A 15,869-nucleotide genomic window follows, 5' to 3' on the forward strand; every position below is an offset into this window, starting at 1 on the left:
GCCCGGCCCGGCCCGGCCCGGTACGGTGGTGGACGTCTGGGCCACTGGGCGCCCGATACCTGCGGAAGTAAAACACGTGATACCTTGTTCAGGCCTCTTATGTGCCGGTCGCTCAGTTGGTTGGAGCGCCTGCCTTCCGATTTCCCACTTATGACATTCGATTCGCCTCAAACGCTGTTATCCGATCCTGCCCTCGAGTGGTCTGTGGTCGGTGGCAGCTGCCGCGCCAAAGATCACGGCTGACGTCAGAGGGGTAGGACGGGCTGTACCGAGCACTGAAGCAAGTCGAGCTTTCGCCCACAACATGATGTCGTGAACGGAACCGGAATGTCATGGCCGGATGGTGAAATCAGAGCTCTTGCAATAAGCACTGCTTAGCGTGGGCACTGGTTTCCCACAAACCCATCCAATCAACAGGCTCTAACTGTAATTGTAAAACGAATTGCCCTACGCGTCTGGTACGCTGGAGGCTTGATGCCCTTATAGCAAAAGTAATTGCAACCTAGTTGGGAGCAGACCTGACTTTACGGAGGGCGGGAGGGGGAGAGCACGAGCAGTGTCTGGAAATTCGAACTGGGAGGAAATCTGCATCTAACGACGTTGTTTTTCAATTTTACTTTTAGCCTTAAGACGCTTCACCCCATGGCTTTCGCTGTACTCCTTGTGTTGACGGCAATAGCCATATTTTTGCACGCAGGGGTGTACAGGGGCGGATGTAGCCTGGAGTTGGGGGGAGGGGGGGGGGGGGAAACCGTTCGTCGCAGCCGGCTATTGGGGGATCCGAGGTCCAGTGCACTTATCAAGCACGATTGTTTGCGCTGAGTATGACTAAGCCGCGTCAACATGCGTTTTGTTTTGATATTAAAATCGCTGCCAACTTCTCTTCATTAAGTTTTTTCCGAAACGAAAAGAAATGTCTGATAGCCGCACCATCACAGTTAAAACAGACGGTAGTAGACGAAACTTTTATTAAGTTTTTGGGAATGTTTTTGGGGGGCCAAAACATACTTTCAGAGGTTTTTGGGGGCCATGGCTCCGTGTCCTTCCCCCCCCTCCCTCCCCCCCACAGCATCCGCCTATGAACAGTGAATGGTTATACGCAAAAGTAATAGCTTGTGCACCTTGACGAACTCGTAATCGTAATGCCACTCAAGTGACATGTCGACGCGAATATTGAAATGTTGTTGGTAGAAGCAGAAGCGGCAAAACTACTAAATTGTGTAGACATTTGACGCGATATTTTGTCTTGAAGTAAAACAAGCATACGGTCAGTTCCCTGTAATGAGCAATATGATTCGTGTCGTTAACATGACAATTTTCAAATACCGTGCTGCATGCTTTGAGTGTCTTCAAGGAGTACGCAGATTTTCTGACATTCTTATCAGGAATGTGACACCAGCGAGGCATGAACAATATGAGTTCCAGATATTAGAACCATGAATATCCGCGCGCCCAGGTGGCCGGTTTGTATACACTTCGCTCGAGTGGGGGCCAATTTGACCCTTCTGAGATCTCAGAAACTAAGAGAGCTAGAAACACAAAATTGAGAGGGTGAGTTAGTGTGTACATGAACTCACTTGGGTCAATTTTGAGGTTCCTAGGCTGCAACCTTCGGATCAAATAAGGTCAAACAAGATCGAACTCCATGTTAGTGTCTAAAGTGCCCCAGGACCTAGACATTTGTTTGAATTAAAAGGTCGCATGCTCATTTAAGATCAGTGATTTTTTTACCTTTTGAAGGTCATGGTGACCAAAATCACACAAGACTGCTTTGAGTTTTTCATTTGAATAAGCGACAAAGAACACGCTAAGCAGGATGTTCCTAAACACAACATGTTGGCCTGGGTCATTTTAGGTCAATGGCCTATTCGGACCTTTAAGAAGTCCATGGAATCTGTTTAATGTGGTTTCTGTTACCAGTGAGTTCGAAATGAGCAGCAAAAATTGCTCATTTCGATTTGATTTGATCGATTCTTATATTCGAACCATAAGATAGTTGAAACATAGAATAGCAAAAGCTTTCAAAAGAAACATATCTCGTTATACGTAGCATACACAGTAAACAATATGCACTACGCAGGTATTTCGCACACAACTACCCACTTATTTTCATATTGTTTAGCATGCTCAGCACCGCGGACTCATGACGCGATGGTGCGGTGCTGTAACTTCTAATGCCGTTCTGAGGATCTACCTCGAAATGGCGTAGATGAATCATCCTGGTCAGAAGCTGAAGGGCCCTCTCGTCCTGGTCCCCGGTAACTAGCAACTGCAATTCTGGCGATACAGGGGCCGGGACGCCCTGGTCAATCCGGAGGCCCTCCGGGGGATACATCATGCACCGTTCCCATCCCTGATGCGGCAGGCCTTCGGACCTGGGCATCTGACACAGGATCGACGCAGAGATATGTCGCTAGCGCAAAAAGACCCCTTGCCGGCACGGAGAGTCCAATGCCTAAATGGCGCCGAGACACCAATTAGGCTTATCGCCCCCCGCCTCCTGGCTGAAACGGTGCGGGGGCCTTCGTTCGAACCTGCGGCCTCTGGCTGGCATAGGTCACTGTCTCATTGTGAGTAGAAATCGTTGCAGCATCATTTCGCATGTCTCCTGTCATTGTCGAGACGATCCTGACCAACGCAGTAAGTCTTTTAACATTCGAGATCTCGCTCCTGTCCCTGTTCACCAAACGCGCCAATGGCCGACTTTGGCCTATTGCTAGCACGGGCCCCTTATTGGGCCCCTTATTGGGCCCCTTACCTATTTGTGAGACCCTGATCAGCACAGGGACCAGACAAGCGCACGATCTCTCTGATCAACATTTGCAGACCCAGTCCTGCCCCGCTTTGGAAAGAGGCCCCAAGGCCAAGATTGATGCGGCACGGAGTGTTCGGTATTGCCTACTCGCTGAGGTCCCTTCAATTCCCCGCCCTGCTCTTTGGACCCTCCGATCAGACCCCTGATCGTCGCTCCCTCGGGCCCAAAGGGCTACTCGGAGCCTCTGGACTTAGAGACATAAGACAGGTCACGTGTCACTGTCCCACCGATAGTGACGCTTTCGGCTCCTCGGGAAAAAATGGGTCAAGTTGTATGCCCTCCGAAGTTTGACGCCACTTGAAATTAAAAGAATATTGGATAACGGCCTACTCAATTTTGCATAGGTGCATGCTCAGCAACATGTGTAATGTGCATGGCTGTGAATGGGGCATGAGACTGATCATACCTAGATTTTGAACTTGTGCTCTTTCATCTTATGACGATGTTCACTTTCCTGCAACTGGTACCAGGGGCGGGTCCAGGATTTCGTCAAAGGGGGGGGGGGGGGGTACGCAGCATTTTAGGCCGCCTTAAAGTTCAGAGCTCACCCTGCCAAAAAAAAGAGTCGCATTCCACCCATTATATTTTAAGCCTATCAGTATGCTATTCTTACGCGATAAAAATAGCATAGTGATGGCCCATCCGTATGCTATGGCCACTGATGGGCTATCAGTAGCCATATGCTGGTACAGGAGCCCATCTTGCTGTGCGCAGTTCTAGAAAGATAGGCGTGCTCCGTGCGCGCATGCACGGAACTTATTCGTTTTCTCCAGAGCATGGTCAATACCGCCATTTCGAAGCTCAGTTTTGGAAAAGGTGGCAAAATAGACCTAAAGCGCCACTGAATATTATTTAAACCCAGCACGAACTTGATTCCTAACTTTTATGCAGCTAGCTGGAAGAGTATAGGGCCAACCATTCAAATAAGAAGTACCCAAGACACAATATGGAGTGCCCAGGAATGATCGGGTGTGCTCGAGCAGGTTAACAGATGGGGCCCCCGACAAGAGCGTAGGGCCCTCTAATGAAATAATGAATACCCATGACACAATGGGGAAGCCCCCCCCCCCCCCAAACGATCGAGTGCGTCCGAGTAGGTTAACAGCTAGGGCCCGACAAGAGCGTGGGGTTCCATTCAAATAGACAGCACCCAAGACCCAATGTAGAGAGCCCCCAATAATCGAGTGTGTATGAGCAGGTAATGAGAAAATGTCCGGACAAGGGCGTAGAGCCCTCTATCCAAGTAAGAAGTACCCAGGTCCCAGTGTGGATAGCCCCCGAAAGATCAAGCGTGCCCGCGCGTGCTGTCAGATGGCCCTCGACGGGAGCGTAGGGCCTTACATTTCAAAACCAAGATTCAATGTGCAGGGCCCCCGAGAAACCCACTGTCCTCGAGGAAGTGAGCAGATGAGGCCCTGACGAGTGTGTAGGGCTGTTCATTAAAATAGGAACTACCCAAGACACAATGTGGAGGGGCCCCGAGCGATCGAGTATGCCCGGGCAGGTTAAAATGTGGGGTCTCCGACAGAAGCGTAGAGCCCTCCATTCAAGCAATATTTATTCACAGCACAATGTAGAGGGACCCCGAACGATCGAGTGGCCCCAGCGGGTTAATAGATGAGGCCCTCACAAAAGCGTAGGGTCCTCCATTTAAATAGAAAGTACCCAAGATCCAATGTAGAGACCCCCCCCCCCGTCCGAAAGATCGAATGTACCCGAGCAGGTTATCAGATAGGCCACCAAGACGAGCGTGATGCCCTCCATTCAAATAAGACGCATCCAAAACTCAGTGCGGAGGGCCCCTTAAAGATCAAATGTGCTCAAGCAAGCTATCGGATGACCCCCCGACAGGAACGTAGGGCCGTACACTCAAATACCAACCCCAATGCGCAGGGCCCCCTGAACAACCCGGTGTACTTAAGCCGGTAACAGATGGGCCTCTAATGAGTAGTAGTAGAGTAGTAGTAAAGAGCGTAGCGCCCTAAGCAACAGACAGAGAATTGGAGGGGCCCTAGACCAATGTAGACGGCCCATGGGCATATCGTAAATGTGTCGGTAGGTTAACCAAGGCCAACGTGAAAAGCCCCAGCGAAAATACCGAAAATAACCGAAATAACCGAAAATATGGCGGCATGGCATCGCGTATGGTTATATGCGTATAGCGTATAGGGCCTTTCGGGTAAATGGAAAGAGTCAGTGGAACGTCCCTGATTGATGAGAGTACCACGGTACGCTGGCAGGAAGGGCCCAGCCCCCGGCCCAGCAGCGGCACAGAGCCCTCAGAGCGAATGCAGATAAATCAGGGGCAATGTAGAGGGCTCCTTAACGACCGGATTGACCCTGCAAGTAGACATACAGGGCCCCGGAAACAGCGTAGGATCTCTGGACTGCAAAATGGGCCTTCAAACTTTCAAATCGCCACTCACTCAGTCAAGAATAATTTTTGTTTATTTGTAGGCCCTTCTCTTTCGCTTGCGATTGTTCTTGGTCGCCTGGAAGCCAAAAAACGTCCAATTTTGTTCCGTTTTGTGCAAAAATGCGTCTGTTCGGCCGGCTACGGTGCCCCTTTGGAGCCTAAGGGCTCCTTCCGCCCCAAAAGAGAATGCATGGCTCTGTGCCCCCCTCCCTTGATCTGTCCCTGTTTCGCACCTAAGAAATGAATCCGAGTATCAGGCATCAGTATGGGGGCAAGATCACTGTGAACTTAATTTATGCTATCTTTAAAAGACACTAGAAATTGGCCAGATTTGACAATCTTCTGTCGGCACAGCACCTGAGCAAAATTGTATTTAAAGATTCGCATATGTAACTTTTGAGCGAAAGCTCAGCATATCAAGGTGAGGTGCTTGATGTCCAGCGGTATTTGCAATTATAGATAACTCTCGCCTAACAAGCATGCTATCAATGAAGCAGGAAAGCACTGTTTTTGGAGCCCGATTCAGGCTGACTGATACGTTCTATTGACATGACATGACATGATGCTTTCGATTGACATGACATGACATGATGCTTTCGATTGACATGACATGACATGATGCGTTTTATTGACATGACATGACATGATGCGTTTTATTGACATGACATGACATGATGCATTCTATTGGCATGACATGACATGATGCGTTCTATTGGCATGACATGACATGATGCGTTCTATTGGCATGACATGACATGATGCATGACATGACACGATGCATGACATGACATGATGCGTTCTATTGACATGACATGACACGATGCATGACATGACATGATGCGTTCTATTGACATGACATGGCATGATGCGTTTTATTGACATGACATGACATGATACGTTTTATTGACTAACTCGCCATGTTTGGCAAATTAGGAAAAGCTGCTATCAGAAACCTAGAGCCGTTTTAAGCCACAGTGCTTTCTAATGTATGTTTGATATATTCTAGTGTGCATATTTGGATATGCCCTTGAAACAACGTTCACATAAGTGAGCTGAGAATGCTTATTTCAGGGGTGTTTTTATCATTAGACCTTGGGAAACTTGGGGCGCTTTTTAGCTTTAATAATAATAATTAGCACGCTCGGAGCTATCATATTCTTGCACATGGCCCGCATGGCACACAGGGACAGAATCGCCGCCCTCTGGGCTGAAGTAATCCTTCCACCAGCCTGCTCACCTCATGTTGATGGTTTCGCTCAAATTGGCAAATGTTGATGTCACGCTTCCTAGGAAACTAAAAAGGGTTATCACGCGCCCAGTTGGCTGGTTAAATACCCTTCGCGCAGGTGGAGGGGGGGGGGGGGGTCATCAGTTTGACAATTTGACAATTTGACAACAACAAACAAATTTGACAATTTGACAATTTGTCAATTTGACCATTCAAGACCTCAAAACCAAGAGAGCTAGAGACATAAAATTCACAGAGTATGTGGTCTGTATGTGAACTCAGTCGTGCTAAAATTGGAGTTCCTTGGTCATAAACTTCGGGGCAGATAAGGTCAAACAAGGTCAAACTTCAGATCGGTGTCCAAACTGCCACCAGACCTTCTCATGCAATCGTCGTAAGCCTAAGGAAAAATTCACTGGTGCTCATTTGAGGTCATTCACTTTGTTTGACCTCCAAAAGGTCATGGCGACCAAAACTCATAAAAAAACGGTTGCTAGGGAAACACCTACGCCAATGGCAATACGCTGTTATTTGCATGGTTTTAGGGTAATCTACGCCAACCCAACTAATACAAGTGTATTTTTACATACCACAATCGCGAACGTGACCACAAATTTGTTTTCTATGCTAACTTGTGCTTTTACCGTGATTCAAAGGTTGGTAGAATGAGCGTAAGTTACAAATGCGTTATTTAAGAGACCTTTTGATTGAATATTTTCACACAAGGACGCGTCAGTTGGTAACATCGACGTGCGTGACATCATCATCGTCCATGCCGGTCGAAGTAGATCGCTTATCTTTTCTGAGACGTCGGCCTCATCAGAACATCATGAACCTGAAAGCATAAAAGAGCATCTCAGTACCGTCAATGTTGGCCTTTTACACGGGCACGTCCTTCAAATCGAATATGAAATGAAGTGATGCACAGTCGCCGCCTAAATGTTGTGCGCCCATCCGATTTAAACGGGCGACACCAGATTCCTTGAGACATTCTACTGCTGCACTCATCCGATTTAAACGGGCGACACCAGATTCCTTGAGACATTTTACTATTGCACTCATCCTTGCTTTAAAGCAGCGACTTTTGCAGTTTGCTGGAAAACTTGAATGTTTGCTAGCTCACTATAATCATGCCCTTCAACAGCTTTTACACTATGCCTTTACATATCCGCAAGACTGAGTTCAATCAAACACCAATGCGTGAATCGCACAATTATGATATATGGTAGAACAACCTCGACCAGTAATATTTCGTTCTGATTCACCGATTTGAAGCCAAACTACTACTTCTGTACCGCTGTCATCGTAGCACTGAAGTAGTAGGCTAAAAGAGATTTGTCATGACTGAAATTAATCTGGATCGCGCATTTTCATCAGGACAATCAATGAATCTTTCAACATAGGCTACGGCTTAAGGCCGTGGCATCATTCCAACGGAATTTCCCAGACTCAAACTCAGACCCAAACACGTGTCGGGACCATCTACAATGTACACATGGCTTTGACAGCTCTGCGTTCAGGAAATGAAATGAGTCTCCATTTAGTTTTGCATATTAACGTCATTTAGAGTCCTATAGACCCGTCATGTACTCAGATGTCAATACCTGCACATCAGGCGGAAGGGACATGACAAAGGTGACTGTTTTGGCGATGGCGCTGGCGTCCATGCCGCCGGCCATGATGACGTCACCGCGGGCCATGTCGTTAAGCATGCGGCCGACGATCTCGGTCTTCACGAGGCCGGGCGATAGTTGCTGGAAGAAGCACGCGCCGCGGCGTTACTGCGCTGAAAGCGTCTCGATGCTGCAAATGCGATCCAAGGAAGCATGCATATGAAGAGATGCAATCACGTTTATTCGTGCTGTTAAGGACCGCAGCGCGGATAGCTGTGCGAAGCAGGACGTGCGAACGAAAAAGTGCACAATACGAGGCAATGCGTTACGAGGAAATGAGATACGAAAACTGTGTGCACGATTAAACACGATTAACAAATTTGCATTGGCATAAGGCAGGAGCAATAGCCTCATTCCTATTAGAGAAAAAAAAACAGGAGAATGGAGATATAGATGCTTTGATATTTCGGCAAAATGCTTTCTTCTGATATTTCTCCCTACTTCTGCCTACTATGCCTGCGTACGCTATTGTTTTCTTAAAAGGCATGCTGCCGAAATATCAAAGCATCTATATCTCTATTCTCCTGTTTCTCCCTCAGGAATGAGGCTATTGCTACTGTCTTATCTAGGTGAATTACGTTTCCCACAAATGCACTTAACAACTTACGTCCTTTGTGTATACGATTTTTGTAACAAATGTTAAGGCGATAAACAGGAGATCAAAGCTACAGTTTTCTTTTGTGCATACGAATATTTACGTATGACGATGTGCGATATGAAAATTTGCATGGCATTCATTGGCGTAGAGTAACTAACGGTAATAAAAAGGCTATCAAGCCTGCCGGGGAAAAAGTGTTATGAGCAAATGCAGTGCAAACTATTCCTGGTCGAGCCTTAGAAAAAAGGAAGTTCCCATGAAGAGTGCGGCCGAGCTGTTTCCGTGTGTGCTGTCATGCCTGGCGGCTCGCCTCATCACTCGTGGAAATACAACTGCAGATCTAAACTTATGGTAGTTTTCCCCTAAGAACATGCCTGATGTTATTAGGGAGCGTTTCAAAGCGCACCCTTGCAATGCGTAAACTTTCGTGATCTTTTCAAACGTGCAGCGTGACAGATGGACAGGGCTTTGAAAAGGACTAACCTTTTGGTTTATATGGCTTTTCATTTCGTTTGCATGGCTTAGAATATCTAACCCTCGCCTTCGCCTTCTCCTCCTTGGACCTTTGTGAAGGACCTTAGAAGCGCCTCCAGGATCTAGAAAGATTTTAGATCTAGAAGCTAATCTTTTTACAGATTTGATCCGAACCCTTTGAATGGATGGGTTTCTGGGATCAGAGCTCGGACGGACCGAGACGGACCAGACAATCATGCTGGAACCATGCAGAAAACGCTACTGCAAAGCTGACTACAAGCTGCACCAGATGGATGTGCTTGATCGATGGAGATCTTTACGTCAAACCAGGCCGCATGGATTAACGCTCTAGAGAGCCTCCCTGCCATTTCAATAACTAAGCTTGCTACGACAAAGAGGAAGGCTGAGTTAAACGTACTTGGGAGAACTCTGTCAGACAGACAATAGTGTGTACCAATGCAGGTGACCTTTAATTTGTCATCTCAGATCAGATGGATGATAACGAACGTTGCAATGATCCGTCAGGCTATACCAACAACCAAATAAACAATATCAATCGATAGAATAAGGATGGAAAGACCTTTTAGATCGTAACATAGGTGTCATCAAGGCATAAATCGCGCAACTTTCAGTTTCAGTCTGTAAGTTGCTATGTGCATTTGTGCGGAGCATTATGCACATGGATAAGACAGGAGTAATAGCCTTATTCCTCGGGAGAAAGCTAAGAGAACAGGAATATAGATGCGTTGATATTTCGGCAGCATGTCAAATGACCTCAAATGACCTGACGTTGGAAAAGCAAATCACATGTGGAAGGCTTTTCTTGCGAAGAAGTAGGTTTTTGTCGTTTTTTAGCAAAATGTCATTGACATAACCCCAGGAAAAAGGTCTTAAACCATGAGCCGTGAAATTCAGAAACTTTAACTTGTATAAGATGTGTAAGATGAGTTTGAACTCAGGTTCTTAATATCAGTATCGTACCGACACCGTTCAGCAGTCATTCCGGAAAACCCCAGTAGGAGGACTTTAATGTTTCCCTGGAATAACACTTTAAAGCATGCAAATAATTAGAAATGAGCTGATTTTATCATATCTGATGTTTCCTTCATATCCTCAATCGTGGAGCATTCCATTTTAACAGACAACGAAACCTTCAAGCAAGCTTTTAAAGCACATTATTCTAATGGAAAATGAGCAACCGTCCACAATTCCAATACGGTATTTGTATGACCACTGAATGGTATCAGAACGTGTTCGCGCCCAGATAGAACTACACGGACAAAATGATGACCGATGTTTCCCCACACTGACAGAATGCTTGGGAAAGTGTTCGAATTACTGACACCGGAGCTTGACTGTGCCGAAGACTGCATTCGTCTCAAAATGGAATAATTGTTTCGACTGGCGTCCTCGTCTGGTGCACGTAGACAATTTTTCTAACCGTTATCTATCTAGCCGTCGTTATGTATTTTTTAATCCTGATGATGATTGCATGGCTTCTGACTTTTACCCATGCACGCCCCATCCGAATTCTCTCCTTTCAATTGCTAGGATTGAAATCAGTGTCTGCTGATTCTGAGTCCAGTGTACTACCAACTGAGCTAACCGCGAAGGACGACAGTCCGAATTTTTCAATTTCGGATACGAATACCTTGTCCCAATCCTGCCGTAAACCTGTTAGTCTAGTCCTGTGTTCGAGCTTATGTTATACATAAAGTTGTGTTACAAAATATGGTCACATACTGCACGAGAGAATGTCCTTAATTCATCTTACTTTCTAGCATTGGACGGAATCCTAAGCCCTGGTAGGAATGGCGACCTACTCTGCTGGATTGACGCGGGATGCGTCACTGGTGCAGGCCTCAAGTTCTAATTCTAATTTATAGTTTTAATTATAAGTTATAATGTGCTTGGAAGGCCTAGAGCCTTGTTTAGCAGTTCTAAAACACTTGCAAGTCGCGTTAGCACCGATATCTTTTTAGACCTTAGGATGGTTTAATGTGTCCTTGAATTCGGGTTCCGAGGTTCAAGGTCGACTCCCGCACAAAATCGCGACTTACCGCAACTCTGATTTTGTTCGTCTCATCGGCCGCCAGCTCCTGGCGGAGCCCCTCGGTCAGGGCCGTCACCGCGAACTTGGTCGCCGTGTAGAAATGGCTGTTTGGATATGGGCCCACCATATGTCCGGCCTGGCTGCAGATGTTGATCACCTGTCCCTCGGTGACGTCACGATCCTTCATGCCCTTAATAGCCAGCTGAGCACAGTGTGCCAGCGCCAAGACGTTGACGTCCAGTATAGTGCGCCACTTGTCGATGGCGCCATCAAGGAGGCCCCCGGTAAAATTGAGGCCGGCGTTGTTAATGCAGACGTCAACGCCGCCGAACTGTTTGGTGATAGCACAGAACATGGCCTCAATCTCGTCCGACTTGGTCAGGTCACAGTGCATCGCTGTCAGGGAACCGGAGGAACCTTTCAGTTCAGCAGCCAGCTCCTGAAAATGTCCGATTAAAATGATAACACCAATGATGAGACAGTCCTGCTTTTACTAAAAATCACACAATTTTCAAGCCTCATCACGTTGTCCAAAATGTTCAGCATTTAAAAATACCTTTGAAAATCAGCGTTAGATCACGCAGAGCTTCAGAACGACGGAATAAACCTGTCTGCGTGGGCTTTGGTCTACTCACGACGCCTCAACCCTTTGACTGAAGATAAGTCGTAGTGTGTTTTCATGCTGCTGATATAAGCTCTTCATTGAGTGCATGTTACGTCGCAACATTTTCTGGATAATTTTTCAGAATAAGTCGTTAGCAGAAAAGGTACAAAAAGTAGAGTTTCACTCGATGGTCCATTCTAAGCTATGTGTAGTGTTTCCAGGTATGACCTACCTCGATTCGTTTGTGATTCCTGGCGCATCCAACCACCGTCATTCCGTGATGCACAAGCTCTCGACAGATGGCAGCACCGATGCCGGCGCTGGCACCAGTTACCAGCGCGACTTTGCCTCTCCAGCGGTCCATAGCAGGTAAGCGTTAGCTCAGATTGCAGGCTTGATCACCTGTTCATGCCATGCAGGATTAGAACGTCGCCAGCCCGAGTTGAGCGAGGCTTGACGGTCAATATGCATTATAACCGAGCTGTCAGCTATTACGGCCTTGTGTCAGCTTAATGGTGTCGTTAATTTTCAGCGTATTGGTCACTCGCCGAAATGAAATATCGACATTGCCTCCATACCAAAGGCTTTGCTGACAAGTTTAGGTGACTTACCAGAATTGTCAACTGGTATCTGGATATCTGAGAATGGCAAAAAACTAGGCTAACATATATTTTCACATCAAGGATTTCCCCTGCGACGCGGCAACGGCCACTTGACGATGGCTGTACATGACACAAAATAGGAGTTACGCTGCATTCATGGCACACACCAGACACATCCCTCACAAAATCTGCCACGCTCACCAACGAGTCTGTCTTCCAGATCACTGCACACACACACACACAGGTCCTCACCTCGCTCGTGATCTGCTGTGCGCTGTTGGCGCTCGGGTCTGCTGTCGTGGAGGTGGCACCGGCGAGTGGAGCGCGTGCTGGGCGTCTGACCCGCGCCGCCCGGCAGAGCGGATCGAGCGCGTGATAGGACAGTGCTGGCGAGCAAACCGCGTCGCAATCGTGTCGCTCAAGTCCATAGATATGGCAGGCTAGGCGGAGGTCCCGTGAGATGCCGTCGGATAGAGAGTGACCTCCGCCCCCGCGATAGAGTGCCCGCCGGGCCCGCGCCAATAGCCTCACAGACGAAGCCAGCGTAGGATGGCATGCGACTTTATGGGAATTGTTGACAGCGGATCAAGGAGCAGCGGGAGAACAGGGTTAGTCATTCAGACGTGCAAACAACCTAACTTAAGTATGCTACAGAAGCTCAATAGCTTTGCCTTCGTTACGTGGTTTTACCCGGTCCTTGGACAAAACGTAAAAGCACATTTGGCGAATATCTTTTCGTCATCTGCCAAATGAGGAATCGCAAAATTGCGACACGTCGGCAAGTCAAGACGCCAAATTGACCAACGGCTAGATGGCGACCTCCAAAACGGCGATGTACCAAAACGCCCCCTGTTGATCACACTGGGCTGTGTGTTGATCTGTGGGCTCTGACTAACACAGGCGCCTCTCGCTGATTCAGAGGCCCCGACCAATGTAAATTTCGGGCACTTGCGTGCGTGCGTGCTTGGGTGAATGCGTCCGCGTTTGTAAGTGCTAGCCTAACGACTCCGAAATGTGAATAGGCACCCGCCTGTCAGAACCAAATTACTTGGTAGTACCGAAATTCCGGCATTGTTAAGCTTTTTCGTGAAAAAGTGTTCAAAGCCCTCCAAAGTGGTTTAAGATCGTTTTTGAGGCCGGAACTGGTAGGATGGTTTTTCGACGGTGTGTTAAATAGTTGTGTTTACGAGTCAGAAGACCACCTTCTCCATACGCACACTTCTTCACGGTGGCGGCGCCTGGCGACCGCCGCCGCTCCCCCGCCACCCCGCTGGGTAATCGCCGCGGCGGTAAGGAGGGGACTGGTCACCATTGTGAGATCTGATCCCTTGGCAAAGGCCGCCGGGCCTTGGAGGTGGGCGTGATATCGCTGGCCGTGCCCGATGAATGCTTGTAACTGAGCAGTCCGGCATAGAATATTTTGCAGACTGCCAACAGCCTGCTCAATGTGCATGCACCTAGAGTGCGTGTTGCGGGATACGTCGCGGGATGCATACAACTTATGACAATGGGTGTACTTAACGTCTTGTTTGACTTTGGACCTCAGAAACTGAGTTGGTTTCATCAAGCCAGGTCTTATCAGCATTGCGTACGGCTGGTCGTGTTCTGCAGTTGCTTTGCGGAAGCCGCCGTTCTATTTCGCATAGATCTTTCTACGCTCTTTGTATTCGAAGATGTGCCTTTCCAAGAGCTGGAATTTTGTGTCATATTTTGTATCATTTTTATTGTTTTAGTGTCATGCCCGAATGTATTATGGCTGCAGCATTATCATACCACTATCTTAGTCAACGTCCAAAAAATCGAGTGCGTTATCAGGCGCCTCCAAGCTGCAATGAATGAAACTACTAGCAAAGCTGCCCTCGCCCGCCAGAAATAGCTGCGATCCAACGCGGTCGGCGTCAGTGGTATGCAGACAGGGGGACGCGGCCCCGGTCGCATCGCGGCACACCCCGCGGCACGTCGCGCACAAAAGGCGTCCTCCCTCGTGTGGCGGGCGGGGGCGGACCCGACCCCGACCGGCGAGTCGGACGGCTCCGAGGCGCAGGACCTCACGACACCTTTAGCGTCTGCACTTGAGAAACGAGCTGCTTGCTAGTTCGGACAGCTGGCTTCACAGTGTTGTACACTACGCAGTTGCACTTCCGTTAACATAAAACGTTAGATGCATGGGCATGTGGGCTCTCCTACGCAGATTGCATATCCATTACCTGGGCGAAAGCCGTTTTCACGTTGAGCTGAATCACTGAAAAGTTTTAAAAGTTCAAAGTGTTTCTAGGAGGTTATGATAGACACTAAATACTGACAAAAACGGCTTCCATGCAATTTCACTAGTATGCATAAGCAGGCCTTTTGTATCCAACTAAGATTATTTGCATGTCAAACAAGTCTTTTAATCATGTCAGAGACCCTACTCATACTAGTAGCATTTGTAGTTTAAAAGGTGTTGCACGGCAATTGTCAGTAATTAGTTGCAAATCCCTTGAAGCTTTGTGTGTGTTATGAATGGATTAACTCCACATTAAACTCATTAAGACGTGGTTTGGTAACAGCAATGACGTCTTACGCTGGTGCAAGTCAAGCCCTACAAATAATTCATTGCGCATGCATAATACTCCGGCGTGCAGACAATCATCTGGAAACAATGCCTCTGAACCGAATCTTACCAACAACTTATTTCCCACCCTGATATGTTTGTATAACTATACAAGCTAGCATTTGCTTGAATTGACGTTGAAAGCTCCTGGTTTTACGGTCAGTTAGCATTTTATGCATGCCAAATGGAGCCGGCTGTTTGACTTAGTGCCAAGGCCCAAAAATAGGAATACAGAACCTTAGCAAGAGGGACCTAATAGAAGCCTTCTGACTGCCGTTTCAGGTTATGGCACTACGGATGGGGGCCGGGTCCAAGTCCAATCGTGCCGTTGATCTTGGGTCTCGCGGGGTCCTCCGGTCCTTCTTTGAACCTCATCAAAGTTCGTGACCGACTGGGGACCACTAGCCGAGACATATCCCCTTGTCATGCACTGCGGGCCCCTGACCGACAAGGAGCCCATTCACTGTTTCAGAGACCCAGACCAATGCCAATCGTGGCCCCTGATCTTGCTCCTGTTTGGCAAATGGGCCCCCAAGGTTCAGGATGACAGGGAGCCATCTGTCCGGTGTTCGCGGTCTCTGGCCGAGTTAGACACCCGCGTTGTCTCAGGTGGTCCTTAACGGTACAAAAGGCCCTCTGACCGATATTTCAGGTCATCACCTTACGGACCACGATTCTTTATGTGACCTACAGCCAATCTTGCAGGCCGTTATGCTCTTCAGCCGGGCCTTTGATAGTCTGTTTTGTTGGGCCGTCCGGGTCCCTCTTCGGGCCCTATCTTTGGTCGGGCCCTCCACTTTGGTCCACTTTGGT

At 47.9% G+C, this 15,869-nt stretch overlaps 1 protein-coding gene across 1 annotated transcript; it reads right to left on the reverse strand.

The window, feature by feature from the left end:
- Positions 1-7,203: 7,203 nt before the first annotated feature.
- On the reverse strand, positions 7,204-12,837 carry LOC119090724 (dehydrogenase/reductase SDR family member 11). The gene is made up of 5 exons (XM_037213579.1): positions 12,716-12,837; positions 12,094-12,263; positions 11,265-11,696; positions 8,064-8,213; positions 7,204-7,294 (listed from the first exon to the last, which is right to left on the reverse strand). The coding sequence occupies exons 2-5, from the start codon at positions 12,223-12,225 to the stop codon at positions 7,253-7,255; spliced, it is 756 nt and encodes a 251-aa protein (XP_037069474.1). The 5' UTR covers positions 12,226-12,263; positions 12,716-12,837; the 3' UTR covers positions 7,204-7,252.
- Between the last annotated feature and the right edge of the window lie 3,032 nt (positions 12,838-15,869).

Source organism: Pollicipes pollicipes, unplaced genomic scaffold (genome assembly GCF_011947565.3).
Source record: "Pollicipes pollicipes isolate AB1234 unplaced genomic scaffold, Ppol_2.1 Scaffold_1600;HRSCAF=1878_pilon_pilon_pilon, whole genome shotgun sequence".
In the NCBI taxonomy this organism is placed as follows: Eukaryota; Metazoa; Arthropoda; class Thecostraca; order Pollicipedomorpha; family Pollicipedidae; genus Pollicipes; species Pollicipes pollicipes.

What these genes read in the sequence shown, in the direction of transcription:
- LOC119090724 (XM_037213579.1), bottom strand. Translation starts at nt 12,225, where the DNA reads ATGGACCGCTGGAGAGGCAAAGTCGCGCTGGTAACTGGTGCCAGCGCC. An exon ending in GGAATCACAAACGAATCGAG is followed by an intron (nt 11,697 to 12,093) that starts GTAGGTCATACC and finishes GGACATTTTCAG; the next exon opens with GAGCTGGCTGCTGAACTGAA. An exon ending in CGAACAAAATCAGAGTTGCG is followed by an intron (nt 8,214 to 11,264) that starts GTAAGTCGCGAT and finishes TGCTTCTTCCAG; the next exon opens with CAACTATCGCCCGGCCTCGT.